The 14,803-nt window shown below is 52.8% G+C and overlaps 3 protein-coding genes across 3 annotated transcripts; 2 read left to right on the top strand and 1 right to left on the bottom strand.

Moving 5' to 3' along the window:
* The first annotated feature begins 3,387 nt into the window (after nucleotides 1-3,387).
* On the top strand, nucleotides 3,388-6,665 carry LOC34622118 (periodic tryptophan protein 1 homolog). Its single transcript, XM_026337924.1, has 7 exons — nucleotides 3,388-3,652; nucleotides 3,936-4,168; nucleotides 4,427-4,701; nucleotides 4,904-5,000; nucleotides 5,199-5,300; nucleotides 5,866-6,147; nucleotides 6,546-6,665. The coding sequence occupies exons 1-7, from the start codon at nucleotides 3,388-3,390 to the stop codon at nucleotides 6,663-6,665; spliced, it is 1,374 nt and encodes a 457-aa protein (XP_026193709.1).
* An 835-nt stretch (nucleotides 6,666-7,500) lies between these two features.
* On the bottom strand, nucleotides 7,501-10,396 carry LOC34622119. Its single transcript, XM_026337929.1, has 9 exons — nucleotides 10,307-10,396; nucleotides 9,829-9,991; nucleotides 9,558-9,631; nucleotides 9,360-9,404; nucleotides 8,876-9,207; nucleotides 8,353-8,749; nucleotides 8,073-8,151; nucleotides 7,802-7,881; nucleotides 7,501-7,635 (listed from the first exon to the last, which is right to left on the bottom strand). Exons 1-9 carry the CDS (start codon nucleotides 10,394-10,396, stop codon nucleotides 7,501-7,503), a joined length of 1,395 nt encoding a protein of 464 aa, XP_026193714.1.
* Nucleotides 10,397-12,221: 1,825 nt separating this feature from the next.
* On the top strand, nucleotides 12,222-14,334 carry LOC34622120. Its single transcript, XM_026337928.1, has 6 exons — nucleotides 12,222-12,281; nucleotides 12,992-13,054; nucleotides 13,186-13,266; nucleotides 13,601-13,760; nucleotides 13,924-13,983; nucleotides 14,276-14,334. The coding sequence occupies exons 1-6, from the start codon at nucleotides 12,222-12,224 to the stop codon at nucleotides 14,332-14,334; spliced, it is 483 nt and encodes a 160-aa protein (XP_026193713.1).
* Nucleotides 14,335-14,803: the final 469 nt, after the last annotated feature.

Raw genomic sequence — 14,803 nt, 5'->3', positions numbered from 1 at the left:
GTCGGTCTAGACGGTAAAATGATGTCCATATAAATGGTGCTCGATGTTTTCACCTCCAAGCAGGGGTACTCATTTCCTCGCAGTGAATACCCCTGCTCGGCTTCTGTGAAGCGATGGAAATAAAACCAATATTGTGCTTATTTGAAGCATCCCTTAACAGTCGAGAGAGAACAGCACCCACGGTTGCATCAATGGCATCGGTTGTTGAGAAGAAATGACACCCACGGAGAGCGCGAATTTGGAGAATTTGTAAGGCCGCTGGTAAGAGTATTTGTTGCGATATTAATAACTTTTTAAACTCAAGACATACAATAGGTTTCCTCATGTACATCGATTCAAGGAACAACGATCGGAGCAAACTGAGGAAGGGAATTTCGGTAATGAAATGCAAGGCTAGGAAAGTTCGCTTTGTCCTTGCTGTTGTGCAAGGGGGGAGGCTACGCCTTATTGCTACTTGTTTTTGGTATTCTAGTGCGCCTGCAGTCCATCGTTTTCCAGACGCCCCAACCTTCCGATATTTAATCGCTGAGTCGCTGTCCACCCTGGGAACACCTACCCATGACACATCCGGTAGACCTGATAAAAATTACAGATAAACTGACTGCCGATCTGCGTTGTAGCTTTTTGTAAGCCAAAGCTCCGTGGCTTTTACACACCAATAAGCTGGTAGATTTCTCAACTTCGACGTCCTCACTTCTCCTAAAGTATGCGCATGAGCTGATTTCCGCATAAATCAATGAGGGCTTGAGTGGAGGCTTGAAATGTACCAGGATGACGATGCATTTTGCATTAGCAGAGCCATCAGTAAAGTGTTTTAAAAAAAAACATACTGCAAGAGTACGCGTTTTCCTTTACCTGCGGGATACAACTTGAGTTATGTCTTTATTCGGCTGATGAACCACCGAATGGTTGCCCATCTTTTAAGCCGTCTTACTTTTCTGGTCGAATAGCCTAAGACGCGTGCCAGTAAACAGTTCACTGGTTGGAAACCACGCCTTTCTACGAGATGTGGAGCTAGTACTCTCAGACCAGCTTTTTGGCCTTACCACCCCCATGGGCGTTGTGCTCCTGCCTTCTTCCACTTTTGTAGAACTTAGCCAGGATGTTGCCAAAGAGCATCAGATTGGACTTACAAAGTAACTTGATCGAAAACGGGCAACTCTGATACGGAAACCGGATATCCCCCCATAACCAGACACAGTGGATGAGTGAGACATAGCTACATCTAACCATGCAATGCTACTAGCTGAAAAGCTCCATCTGAATTCTCCGTAGGAAGACACTTATTTCCAGACTTGGTACAAACATAGGGAAGACTTAGTGAATGAATTTCAAAAGAACTCCCCTCTTCTGTCCATGCCCCTAAGACACCCGTTATCAAAGGAGAAGCACAGCTAGGGTGAGCGGAGCTAGACCCGCTAAACATTTAGCGCACTAGCAAACTAGTTGCGCGTAGCATCGAGCGCACACACATACACAATGGCGTCTTGCTGTGTTAAGCTGAGAGTACTCTGCAATAAAAGAGGTATCCGGACAAGAGCAAACTCATCGATTCTCACTGACTTCTAGTTCAGTATAAGTAGCGTAGACGGAAGAGTTCAAATGTACCTCAGTCTCCTACATCCTGCGGTCTCTTGATATGTTCATCTGTTTCGCCAGAACATGGCAATGTGTGGTTAAGAAAGCGTCTGTAGTACCACTGTAGTACTGCTTCTAGTGCATCCATAGCAAGTATTTTGGTCCCCAGATCTTACTTAATATCGAGGGAGAGTTATGAATTGTTCCCTTCGAAGTCCGAGCTTCGTCATCTCTTCACACGCTTCACTCCATGAGATGTGTGCTAGGGGAAAGGTGAGGACGACAGCCTAGTTCAAGGGCCTTGCCGTGCTCTCTGAGGACGTCAAGAATTTGCACCCAATACTATTACAGTGCACATGCCAATGGCTTAAGCTTATGGCGCTTTGTGTTTCCGCATATCAGATGTTGCTCATCACGATAAGAATAAGTACTTTGCGTGTGCATCAGGTGTGATGTGCCACTGGCTCTAAGAAATTGGACTCCAAAGAGAACGCAGCTACGCACACACTAGCTGGCCCTCTCTCCGCGTGTTGCAGCTCTGAGGATCGGCGGCATAAAGAGGTGGGAACTTGGTTAAATACTCAATAAATTTGTGTTCTGCCTGTACGGAGTGTGGCATTACATCCCTTTCTCTGAAGATCCTAGTTGGCGAGTTCACAAGATGTATATGGGGAAGGGGAGGCATCCCGACTGCGTAGCATGACAACTCTGAATTTGCTGCCATTGAAAGCAGTGCGAAGCTCTTCTTATCTGCGTAGGGAAACTCATTTAGCGTTCAATCCGATACAATAGTGAATATAGCGTCAGCAATCCCCACACCCCCCTAACCCCCGCTCAAACACCCAAAGAATACCCCTCTCTCCTGGGCATCATCATCCTACATGTTTCGGTCAGAAGAGAGAGGAGCTAGGGCGCGCACAGCCACAGGCTTTGAGGATTTCGGGCATTCGTCCACGCCCAGTTGCACACAGAAACATATTAAGCACACGCAAACAGCGTTCGCTTTTATAGCTTGAAACGAGGGTGATTTGGTCTGCGCTTGTCGTAGCTCATGACTAATGAATAAGAAAATGACACTCTGGATTGGCTTGTGGTCGTAGGTCAGTTCCTGCAGGGTGTAGTTGGAGTGGGTTAAGCCCCTGGGAGCACCGAGAGAAAATAGTCCATGCAGCCGCAGAGCCGGAAACAAACGAATTCACACTGTCGAGAATTACATCCGAAGAAGTCGGTATGCCATTGTCACAGATAATCTGGAACATTGAAGGAAGAGCAGCAGCAGCTCACTCAAGCGGGGGGTTGGGCATGAAGGCTTTTGAATTTTTGCGAGCTTGTGCGTATCTTCCTGAATATTAGCCACAAAAAGGCAGGTTAACCTGTTGGAGTAGCAGGTATACGTGTTTGTACTCGTGTGTGTTTGCACGTACAGCGTCGCACTTGAGTTGCCGCCCCACAGAGCTCCATACTGGGCCTTGTACGACCTTGTGCACAAGATCTCCGTCGGTCCGCAGTTTGATTTTGCATTTAACAATGGAGTGGATAGGCATCAGATAAGCAACAATTTTTTTAAAATAGTTGGATATAGTGCTGAGCCTGCAGGGGTAGGGCCCCCAGCGCGCATGCGGCATCGTCCGATACGGATGAATCGATTTCTCGGAAATTCAAATTCGGAATCCAGGTTTGGTCTTGAGCTTTGCGGGCTCTTTAATCGTCGTCTGTGGAAAGAGCCAACTCAAGCGTCGCTCTCTAGCTGACATCTCTGGTTTTGGACGGTGTCGGGGTGTGGTTGGAGGCTCTAGTCTAGTTTTGAGGATGGCGGATAGGGTAATGGTGAGTTCTGTCTGCTGGGTTCCGCGCGGCCGCAGCGCACAGTTTCCAACGAGCTGCATCATGGAAGACCAAGAGGTCTCTGAGCTGTTGCAGCAGCAGTCTGAGGAAGCCAGTAAAAGCAGCAGTAAGAAGGAACAGAGGAAAAAGCAACAGAAACTCCTGCGCCAGCAGGCAGTTGCGGAGGATGAAGAAAGTGAAGCTGAAGATTCGGAGAGCGAAATGCAGGAAGACGATGAAAGTGACGACGGTACGCCATTTAAAATAGCATGCGCGAAAAATGTCTGTTCGCCTCTAGTTGTAGACTTGAAGAGACCGCGTTCTAGCTTGCTTCCTCGACGAGGAGCAAAACCTTAATGAGCATCAACAAGGTTTCTGAAGGCTTAATGGGACGCCGATATCACAGCTCTAAACCACATTTGATTTAGCGTTTGTAAAACCGCTGGCGTTCTTTCCAGTTGTGCAGAGCCCCTGCAGCTAAGCAATGGGGATAATTATGCGGTTTGTCCTTGTCGGCTTGTGGCATGTTGCAGACGGCATGTTGGAAGGCGTCTTTGGGGTGTTTGCCTCGGACGGTGCCGCTGCTCTGGGGGAGGGTGCTGCGCGTCTCTCCGCAGCAGATGAGGCCGAGGAGGATGAAGCAAATATCATTCTGGATTCCGATTTAGTCCTGGTTGCTGCCTCAACAGAAAGTGATTTCAGTAGCTTAGAGGTGTACATACACGACGTACAGCGGGGCAGCCTTTATGTCCACCACGACCTCATGGTACAAGCAACTTCACAGGAACTAGTCCAACCCACTTGTTCATGCGCATGGAACGCCGAAGAATGTATCGGGCTTGAAGCTTGGCCTCTTGCGAGGGGTGGCAGCTGCGCTAGCCTTCGCTGCCGGCAAAGCGCGTCTCGTCTTCGTGGCTGCGATGCACTTAGATTTAGGATGTGCAGAGTGTGTGTGCGTGTGTATGCACGGTGTACAGATGACGTGCCTGCGTATGGTCGTATGCATACTTGTGCCTGTACGCAGTGTGGGGGCTTCCCTCTCTGTTTGGAGTGGCTCGGGATGATGCCAGGAGCTCAGAACCGCAATTTGGTCGCGGTTGGAAGCTTTGAACCGCTCATTCAGATATGGGACTTGGACATTCTCGACTCTCTAGAACCTGTGTATACACTTGGCTTGCAGCAGCAGCCACAAAGGGAGAGCGGTAGGAAAAGGAAGTCGAAGAAGGCGGACAGACAGATCACCTCGCCTAATGCCCATGAGGGCCCTATCATGTCGCTCTGCGTGTCTCCTTTGAAGCAGTACGTAGAGGACAGGAAGCTGGGGTTAGGGTTTCTTGTGGGTTGGAATGTAGAGGGTGAGATCTTCAACGTTTTGGCGTGGCGTTTTCCCGCCTCGTTTGCGGTCCTGGTGCGTTGTGGAAGTAGGATACAGGTCTTTGCACTTCTCGCACCTGCGGCAATGCAGCGTCGCATGCAATTTGCTGTTGGTTGGTTTACACAGAGAGGCACTTGCGAGCGCCAGTGCAGACGAAACCGCGAAGGTTTGGGATCTGACTACCGGCAGCTGTCTCGCTACGTACAAGCATCACACCAACAAGGTGCGTGCCTTTCGCACTGGGGTCAGGCATACGCTTGTGTGGTGCTTTGCAAGAAATTCCATCGCCTCTCGCCCTCCATATATAGGCGTATCAAGTGTGCCGTGAGGTTTTGTCTGCAAGAATACGTCTCGCGAAACACATGTGGTTTGCGTCTAAGTACGTTTTGTGCTATGTGATTCGTGGCCTGTGTGTCTGTAGGTGCAAGTGGCGTTATGGCACCCTTCAGAGGCTTCGCTGCTGGCCACAGCGTCCTTTGATCGAACAATTCGCCTCCTGGATGTCAGACAGCCCGATGTTGCGGTAAGAGCTCGGGGTTCTTGTTGGGGTAGAGCGGCCGGTGATGAGGCACCGTGGTAGTGGGGAGTCTGCATGTCATGAAAGCTCAGCACGCACCTGAGTTAAGGAGAACCTGTTTCGCAGATTTTGCTTGCCGCTCTGTAGTTCGTTGAGTCTTCTTTCCATGTATGTGTATTGGTTCGTGCATCCGTGGCCTCTACGGGAGCTGTAGGGCTGCCTCTCTGGATGAAAAGACTGACTGCATCGCAGCTCACCACTTTCCATTCCTTCAGGTGACCGCGCCTCTGAGCGCTGATGCGGAGGCCTGTTGCTGGAACCAGTCGAACCTTGCCACGTGTTTTGTAAGTAGTTGGGGCAGGCAGGCAGGCAGGCAGTTTGGATGAAGGCACTGGGGCTTGATAGATGGGTTTGCTTTAGGGCTGGGTCGGGAGAGTAGGAGGGAAGCCGATGGGTAGGTACGCCACTGCGAGCACAAGTGTGAGCAAGTTCCTTCTTCTTGAGTGCATGCGAAGTCCATCAAGGGCCAGAGTTTGGAACACACGCGTAAGACACGGTGCCGTTTGTGCAGGTGAGTGCCGAGGACGGCTCTATGGAATGTCTGGATTTGCGGCGTGCTTCGGCTGGCCCTCCCTCTGCGGCAGCTGTATCGTCTGCCAAAGCAGCGGCAGCGCCGCGTCTGTGGCGTGTGGCTGCGCATACAGCAGCAGCGACATCACTGCAGCAGCAGCAGGAGCTGCCGAACTTACTTGTTAGCTGTGGCTTAGATGAAACCGCGAGGGTTTGGGATCTTCGGCAAGTAAACACGGACACACAAGGCCCCGTCCTAATCCACGAGAAGGACCTCAAAGTGGTAAGGTTCATGCTCCTCCTCCTGTTCTGCTGCTGCGGTCGTAGTCGTCGTTTGCTGATGCACCAAAAAAAAAGTTGCCTTCCATCGGCGTGGTCTGCGTCGCTACGGATCGTGCATCTGCTTCTCGTGTTTGCACCCTTGCTACCCTCTCGAGAGTTTGCAGTCCAGGCCCTCTTTGTCCCTTTTCGCAGTCACGCTTCTTTTGGGGCTTTGCATGTGCGTCTCTTGTGTGTGCTTGTCTGTCTGCTCGCTTGTGCCCACCTCGGTGCTATTTCATGTGTCGCTGCCTCGGCCGCCCCTGCAGCGTGTTCACCTAATATCCAGCGCCTGATGAGAGTCTCTGCATCCCTTTCCCTGAGCGAGCATTTTGGCTTTGGCATTGTGTGTGCCTGCTGCAGGGGCCCCTATTCAGCTGTAGGGCAAGCGAGGAGAGAGGTATATTTGGGTTTGGGGGGTCTCAGGTGGTTATCTGGGACTTGGGAGATACAGAGCATATTGCCAAGGCGTTCAACCTTTAAGCCCTGTGCCCTTGGGTGCTGGAGAGACTTTCGATTTTGCTATTCCGGTGTCTGTACTTTTAATGGTATCCATGAGCTGGCCAAGCAAGACTAGAAACAGACGCCTAGGAGTAGAGTTTCTTTGCCTTGCCGACTGAGTTAGCGGTGTAGGGAGCATCTGTGAAAAAGAGGGGCATTAAGACCCTTAGGAGTGCACGCAAAAGGAGACTGAAAGAAGCGTCACGGCTATGGAGAGTAGAGCGCAATCTTCTCTGTATCGTTCCAGTTTTAACAGATGGTATCCCCGAATGAGGCCACCTTCTAACCCCCACTTGGGCTACAGGAACACCCATTACCCACTGAAGGACATGGGGAAACAGTGAGAGGGACGCTCGCACCTACAACGGATTAGCCACAACGGGATCGAGTGGCTCTGTATTTCCATGTCCTGTATGTGTCTCCCCATTTACTCTAGCATCCGTACTTTACGCCCTAATACGCTGCTTCCTACTCCCCGCATGCTGTGTGCGAGTGTGTGGTTTTTCTCTGGAGGAGTCAGCTGCCCAATTCTCCTGCGTCTTTTTGACTAGAGGGTAGGGGGGACGGCAGACTGAAGCTGCACACTGTAGCAGCAGTCAAGTCGCTCGACCCCCACTCCAATAGGCAGGGTGTGATTCCCACTGCCGCAGGTACCTACGCTGTTGCCGTTATGCTTCGTTTGCTGTAATGTTGATGCCGTCTGGATTACTTTTGCTGCCTTCGAGCAGCTGTTCTGTAGACGCAGAGCAAACCTTACACAGGGAGAGCCTTCAGGCCTCCAAGCAAACCCAACCCCTTCTTCTGCCAACTGGGAGATTCAACTGCTCGACTTACGGAATCTTTCCAATGCGGGAGATGGCTTGCCCTGCTGCTGGTGTCGCTGCTTCTGCTGCTCCTGGAGTAGCAGCTGCAGCAGCCGCGGAAATTTCCCACACCGTGCAATTGACGCCAGCTGGGGAACGCATACACACACACATACACACACACACAGATGCACAAATCCCAAAAGTACCAAATCAGAAGATGAATCGATCCGCTTGCCGATGTGTGAGGGTTCCGGCGAACAGATAGCGCTGTAAAGGGTTTGGCATGATTAAAGCTTGGGGGTTCCGGCATACTGCATGAAGCGAATGCCAGTCGCATTGGTGGACTTGGGAGGCTGCTTGTGTTTCCAGTTGCTCCGTAAGAGGGTCGTCCCCTGTGCACAGAGCCCTAAAAGCTTTCGGGATTGTTCACAACTAATTGGCACTTCCAGTTTCTACACATAGCGAAGAATCTGTTCGGACTTGCACGGCAGCCCTGTACAGCTCTCACGCGTTGCCTGTATTTCTTAGGGTGTGTAGCTTTTGCACAGCTCCATGTTGGAGCTAAGAGGGGCTTAAATCGTACCGGACAAGCGTAGATGGCGGATGGCATTTAGCGCGCTAACGCATCCAATCGGGTCCAAGTGCTTCACGCGGGGTCGCAACTGCGCACAAAGTTGCACCCACAGACTCTCAGCACCACCAGCCCTAGACCCTAACACTGTGTGGATGGAGGGGATATAGGCACTCCAAAATACATTTATTTACGGCCTAGCCTCTGTTGCTCTGCATTCTATGCGCGCAACGTATGATGTGCGTCGGCATCTCTCTCTCTATGGGTCTCAGCCCCTTCATTGTCGGCATACATGGTTCAGCAGTTCGCTGGAGAGAGAAGGAGACACCTGAAGGAGCTTAGAGATGCTGTTGAGAAGTGTTGCAGTCTGTTGGGCGGTCAGCTTTGCGAGATGTACGGGAACCTGGCTCGCAGTGGCTGTTGCAGCAGCTGCCACAAGAACAGCAAATCCATCACGGTGCTGCAGACGAGACAAGGCAGCAAGGGCTAAGCAGCAGCCTCGCGCATCTACTTGTTGCAAGAGCAACGTAGGGGGCTGACGTCCGTGAGACTCCCGTGGCTGCGGGCACTTTTCTTCGTGCTCCATGGGCTTTGCTTCTGTTGAGTCGCAATGCTGCTGATGTTCTGGCTGCTCTTGCTGCTGCTCTTGCAGAGGGTGCTCCTGATCTTGGATTGCCCACCCCAAAGTGCTGACGATGCATTTGTCTCTGAAACCGCACATGGCAGGCACCAACAAGCCTAAACTGCCAAACCGCCCTAGCTTGGTGATGTCAGAATTATCTCAAGCAGACTACAGTCCAGAGGGGCCGTCCTACAGAGACGCGCGAATCGTATCCAAATCCGAAAGCGACGCGGGTTCCTGTAGGTTCCGCCTGCGCAGGGCCATTTCCTCCTCATGGAAACGTGCCAGTGCATTTAGGAACAGGGCAAAGCCTGAAGCACCGAAGGAAAAGAAGAGCTGAAGAACGAGAGGTGGAAGCAGTGGGAGAGGGGCCTCATGCTGCAGAGCCAAGGGCCATGCAACTGCGGTCTTGCACGTACTTTGAGGGTTTGCCTCCGAGGAATCGCACGCAGTTGCAAGTCTACAGCCCGCGGCGGAGAGGAGCCGAGGGTTCAGAACTCGTCCAGCCGCAAGCGCGTTCACGGCCTACAAGCACACAGCCTCACATAACTCTAAACCCTACAACCCCCATCTGGTGGCTTCAGCATAACTCTAAACCCTACAACCCCCATCTGGTGGCTTCGGTGGCTGCTAGGGCTTCACGCATAGTAAAAAAACGAGGAGGGTTGGTTGCGCACGAGCGCCAACTGGAAGAAGCGACAGTTGTTGATGACGTCGGGCTCCTGTACGTACACCGCATCGCCCGGACCCTTGATTGGCACCCTCCCTACCGATAAGCTCTGCAAATGAGGGATGGGTGGGTGGTGCGTGTTACGGGAATGCGGAGGCTGCAAAATGCAGGCGTGGGGTGCCGATGGGTAGGGGAGGTCACTTACGGCCAGACGGTCAGCAAGGAGGCTAAAGATGCGGGTGTCCAGACACTCTAAGCCGGCAAGCGCTTGCAGAACCGCTGAAGGCGAAGCCACACACAAGCCCCACATTCTAAAGCTCTGAAGCCTACAGCCTAGGGACGCCTCCGCCTACAAACCCTACCAGCCAAGGTGCCGAAACCTTTCCACTGCAAACTTCTAGAGTCTCTGACCCAGATAAACATACTCCCCAGATGCGAAGAAGACACGGCAGTAAATACTAGCCCTAATTCCTCACCGCAGACATCTCTTGCCTCAGCGCGCTGCACTAGCGCCTCAAGATCTTTGTTCCTTTTGAAGCAGACAGCGAAAAAGGCTGCCGGCCTCCAGCGCACGCGGAGGCAGGAAGACGCAATACGAGCCAAATGCGAAAGCGACATTGAGGGCAGCACCATTTCAGCCTGTACAGCCATAAAACCCCCAGAGCGCAAAACCCTCTCACAAAATACACGGGGTGACTCATTCTCAGGCTACGCGAACACATGCATGCAAGAATGCAGGGAATCCATGATACCAGAGAGAGGGGGAAAGGTTTAAATTCCTCTCTCGCTTTGGAGCCTACGCCAAGCCCTAAATCAGTGTCCGAGTTGTGTACAACCAGCAGCAATGCCGGCAGTAGGCAGGGTAGCAGCACTGGCCGCAGTTGCACATGCATCAGCAAGAGCCACAGCAGACATCGCAACTGCAATAGCAACACGTAGTGAGGAATAACAGACCCTAGCGACAAACCGGATCCACGTGTTGAGGTCATAGGGGCCCCGTGCGGCCGTTGCCTCCATCACACGGCAGAGACGCCCAGCAGACATCCTGCAGCAAGTACAGAGGCAGAGCCGCTATGGCAGCGTCTGAAGCCGAAGAATCGATATTCTCTACTCTAGCTGACTCGGAAGGCTGCACATGCACTAGATGATCCACAGGCCCGAAAGCTGAATCCGCCAAAAAAACCTGAAAGCTCACCACGGGGTCCCTGCAAGGGTTTCATATGCGACAGGCTGCTGCAGCGGCGAGTCTCTCTGAGGTTTGCTGTTAAGGCAGATATCCGTCCTGCTGGTTTTTCTGCCCGAGCTGGTGCCTTGTGTGTGCAGGCCATTGTTGCTCAACTTGCCGGCGTGCCTGCTGCTGCTAAAAAGTCTACGGCGAGTAAGCAGAGCCGCGATACAGGGGCCACCGCCACTGCAACTGCTGCTGCTGGTGCTACTGCTGAGGGTGGAGTGTATGGACAGCAAGCGAGCCTGCGACAACGGTACTGCAACTGCTGCTGCCGCATAAGAGCCCCCCCCAAAGGCAGCAAGACATGAGCTAGAAGCAGCAACGGCGGCTGCTGCTATTGGTGCTACCGGCTTTCTAAGCTGTGTCATGACCAGGTGGACGCGGGTGCAGCAGCTTGGGCTACATCCGCTGCCTTTGTAACTGCTACTAGTTGTATTCTAGTGCCCAATAAGCACAGGTGTATTTGCAGCTCGTCCTGCCGCCAATACAGCTGCTGTACAGTGCAGCAGCTGCTATTATAGCGACTGAGTGCGGAGGCCCCTCATGCCCGTTTAACAGGGGGCCCTGGTCCCCCTAGTGGCCCACAAGCCAAAGGGGGGTTTGCACAGCGAGTTGAAACCTTGAAGCTCCGGCATACGCACAAGAGCTCTGGTTTCCAAGACAACTCTCTATGGAAAGTAAGGTCTAAGGCTCTATGCCATTCGCGTGGGACGACTCACTACTCCGTGCATGCAGTCCAGGGGGCCCCCGTGTTTCCGCTTGCAGGGGCCCTAATCCCCGATGCTTTCAGCCTGGCTTAGCAGCGCCCACAGGACAACCAACTCTTTAAGCCCTAAATGATTGCTTTGCATAGTACCGTGAAGCACGTCGGATGGTGAAGAAGGGAGTGGCCTTCCAAGCAGTATAGCCTGTCTTCTCTGTTGGTCGTGCAAATCTTTCAGCATGGCGTCCTGAGTGCTGGGAGAGGACACCTCTCCCTGCGTAGCGTCGCGGCTTTTTTAGCCCCTTGCTATAGCTGCAGCAGCACGGGGATTTCGCCAGCTGCACCAGCTGTATCGGCAGCAGCACAAGCACCCGCACGCGCTGCTAGCCCCCCAACCCCAGCCGATTCATAACAGTAGAAGGAGCAGCCTAGTCCTCTAGTTCAGAGAAGCCGAGAAAATGGTCAGTCTTGCCTCAGTTCTCCAAGCGGAGTTTGGCTTGCAACACCCGTCCACAAGTGCACCCCCTCAGTCTATGAAGCCACGCGCCTTTGGGCCTTGTTGCGACTTTCTGCTATTCCCTCATTGAGATCTGGCTGGTGTGGCATACGAAGAGCGGCAGGGGCATAACAGCTGGAGCTTTATGGTTTGAGACGTGTTGTTTTGCCCCTCAGTCCGTCTTGCTTCTCGGCGATGAGAATCTCACGTTCGCGGGCTGCCTGCTGCAGCAGTTGCGGTCGGAGGGTTTGAATTCTAAGCTCACCGTGACAGTGACGCTGACTGCGGAGAATGCAAAGGCAAGCCTTGACCCCTACCGTATGTGCCCTCGCTGACACTATGGGAGTCTTCCTGCCGGGACAAAGCCTTTGCAGGCTTGTCTCGTGCCGCTGCTGCGCTTTGGAGGTTAGCAGCATTATCCGCCTGCCAGCGTTTGTGATGTATGCATAATTATCCTCAGGAGGAGGTCCTTCAACGAGCCTCAACGCTGGGGGCTGAGGGCGTCACCGTCTTGTTTGGCGTTTCATCTCTCCAGCTGAAGAGCGACTTGTTCCCTTCGAAAGTGCAGGAGTTTATTGCGGTGCTTCCAGGCCTCGCATTTCAGGGGTACGCCATAACTCCCAATCGGTATTCTATGCTTGCCACGCTCTGTGCCAACCCTTGAAACCTCAGACAGAAAGCTCTCCGGTCCACAGTCAGAAGGCGCAAACGGGCAGCGCTACGCGCGCACTGCAAGGCTCTAGGTGACAGCATTTCGTGGCAGAGCTAATGCGCTGTGGCGGTTAGAAGACTGGCATTTCACGATTTGGGGATGTTGCAGGTGCCCGGACTTCATACCATTCTCGTCTCCGTTGTTTCAGCTGAGACTCCACCACTATCTGTTCTCGTGTGCGAAAGCGGCAAAAGCCATTTGCTACAACCAAGGGCGACTTCGCGTTTTGTGGGCTTCCCCCACTGTCGCTGAAGGCTTAGGCCTCGCGCTGCCCTTCCCTGGCATCGACTTTGGCTCGCTCGCCACCTTCTGCCAAATCACGAGAGCTCCGCAGCAAGATGTAACAAACATCCTCAAACCATGCTTCAGGCCCTAAACTGCATGCCCTGAGAATATCGGAGTCTTTCGACAAGTTTCTAAGAGCCGCTCAGCAAGGAAGATTCATTTCCCGTACCGGAGATCACGCGCGCGTGTGTCTACGGTCTACGGTTTGTTTGCAGACGCCACTGGACTTGGCGTTGTATGGCAACTGGCAGCCCATGATCCATCCTCACGAACACATTGTACGGCTCTCACACGTGCAGCATCGGTTGTTGAGTATCGAGGGTGGACGCTTGCGCGCGTGGATGCTACGCCTTTGCGGCAACAAAAGCCTTGTCACGGTTGAGGGCTGAGGACGTGTGATACGCCGCAGGAAGAAGAAAAGTTGTCCTTGTTGCTACAGACCCTCCAGTTTCACACCCTCAGTCTCGAGAGGACGCAGGCACCCCAGCGGGTCAGTAACACCAGCCTCCAAACCTAAAAGTGCCGCTTAGCCATGAAATGGCGAGCGTGGCGCGTGTGCATGCAACACCTGGAACCCTGACCCTCAACCCTCATGCATTCCCGGTGCTTGTAGAGGAGGCCTTGCCGCTGCCGCAAGCAATCGAGACACCATCTCCTTTAGAGGAGGGAGGGCGGGGGGTGAAGGGGGGAGGCTGAGGCATTTTAGAGTGTGTTTAGGCCTTCCTTGAAAGTATTGATTGCCCAGTTGTTCATCCTAGAATTCTAGGCACATGAAACACACCTACTTCTTTCTGCTAAGGGTCTGTGGGGTGCTTGTTTTTCAGGAGCCCGTGAATTTCTTGCGGATTCCCCAGAGCCTGTTCCAGTTCGACTTGAGGATTTTGCCGCACGTAAACGACTTGTTCCTCTTCAATCTCCCGAACAAAGCAGGCCAAGTCGTAAACTGTCTGAAACTCACGCTCAAGTACGATCCCAGGATCACAGGTATGGCTGGCTGTCTTGCGTGGACACTCTAGAAGCAGCCTATTGACTGATGACCCTTCGCACCACCCGAGACCTTTTCTTGCCAAGCGGGTTTAACGGTTCCACGGCAAATTATCGATGGATGCATTCAGGCCGTATAGGTTACGGTCTGGGGTTTTCGCAGGCTGGAGGGGTGAAGGCGCACCTCCAACGCATCCTAAGGTCGGCAAAAGCCGTGGCGGGGGTACGTCTTTCTACCGAACGACCCATGCTCACCCAGTGATACCCGCCTGTTTGTGTTTGTGTGTATGTGTATGTATGTATGTGTTTGTGTGATTGTGTTTGTGTGTTTGTGTTTGTTTGTGTGTGTGTTTGTGTTATAGTATGCTTGTTTGTGTGTGTGTGTTTTTTTTTTTTAAATATGTGCTCGCTCTCCGCGGGACCCTTTCTACACCCAATGGCTATTCTTTCTTCCCGTTGTCTACGAAACAACCCGCTTTGGGGAGGGTATTGCGGTTTGGGGGTCTGTGTCGCAGAGCCGCTCGGGGTGCCAGCAGGACCGGGAGGCTTTGAGGAGGGCAACAGAAAACGGTGAGCATCCTAAGCTTTATCTATACTTTCGGATGGGGAGCCTTCCGTGCAGCAGCGAGTGGTGAGGGCCCAGGGTGTGCGTTTCCTTGCCGTGCAAACAGGCCTCTTGCAGCCTTCCACCAACCAGACAAGCGACATGAACCGACTTTGCCGCCAGAGGCCAAAGGTAGGCGTGAGGCAAGGGGTGTAGTCTGGTGGTTGACCAAAGACACGCGCGCAGCAGACATGCAAACACATGTACACCGGGCCTCTATGCATCCTTGCAGCATGCAGGCCATCGGAGGCCCTAAGCCGTTCTTCAGATACCCGTAATTTTTGAGCGAGTTTGCCACTGCACATGCCTATTCTTCAAATCTCACACGCTTTCGCTTATGCACGCTCTCTGCGGCGTGCTCTGTGTTCTGCTGCAGTGCGACCAGCGCCAAAACTGTACGTGGTTATGGTTGTAGCAACCCGCGTCACCCACCCCTCTA

The sequence above is a fragment of the Cyclospora cayetanensis genome, unplaced genomic scaffold (assembly GCF_002999335.1).
Source record: "Cyclospora cayetanensis isolate NF1_C8 unplaced genomic scaffold, CcayRef3 CcayRef3_contig_212, whole genome shotgun sequence".
In the NCBI taxonomy this organism is placed as follows: Eukaryota; Apicomplexa; class Conoidasida; order Eucoccidiorida; family Eimeriidae; genus Cyclospora; species Cyclospora cayetanensis.
Note: the sequence above shows the minus strand (reverse complement) of the source record. Positions and strands in the feature narration are given on the sequence as shown.

What these genes read in the sequence shown, in the direction of transcription:
- LOC34622118 (XM_026337924.1), top strand. Translation starts at nt 3,388, where the DNA reads ATGGCGGATAGGGTAATGGTGAGTTCTGTCTGCTGGGTTCCGCGCGGC. An exon ending in ACAAGCATCACACCAACAAG is followed by an intron (nt 5,001 to 5,198) that starts GTGCGTGCCTTT and finishes GTGTGTCTGTAG; the next exon opens with GTGCAAGTGGCGTTATGGCA. An exon ending in TCAGACAGCCCGATGTTGCG is followed by an intron (nt 5,301 to 5,865) that starts GTAAGAGCTCGG and finishes CCGTTTGTGCAG; the next exon opens with GTGAGTGCCGAGGACGGCTC.
- LOC34622119 (XM_026337929.1), bottom strand. Translation starts at nt 10,396, where the DNA reads ATGTCTGCTGGGCGTCTCTGCCGTGTGATGGAGGCAACGGCCGCACGG. An exon ending in TGAGGCAAGAGATGTCTGCG is followed by an intron (nt 9,632 to 9,828) that starts GTGAGGAATTAG and finishes CTTCGCCTTCAG; the next exon opens with CGGTTCTGCAAGCGCTTGCC. An exon ending in CCGCCATCTACGCTTGTCCG is followed by an intron (nt 7,882 to 8,072) that starts GTACGATTTAAG and finishes CTCTGTGCACAG; the next exon opens with GGGACGACCCTCTTACGGAG.
- LOC34622120 (XM_026337928.1), top strand. Translation starts at nt 12,222, where the DNA reads ATGCATAATTATCCTCAGGAGGAGGTCCTTCAACGAGCCTCAACGCTG. An exon ending in CAACGCTGGGGGCTGAGGGC is followed by an intron (nt 12,282 to 12,991) that starts GTCACCGTCTTG and finishes GTTTGTTTGCAG; the next exon opens with ACGCCACTGGACTTGGCGTT. An exon ending in GGACGCAGGCACCCCAGCGG is followed by an intron (nt 13,267 to 13,600) that starts GTCAGTAACACC and finishes CTTGTTTTTCAG; the next exon opens with GAGCCCGTGAATTTCTTGCG.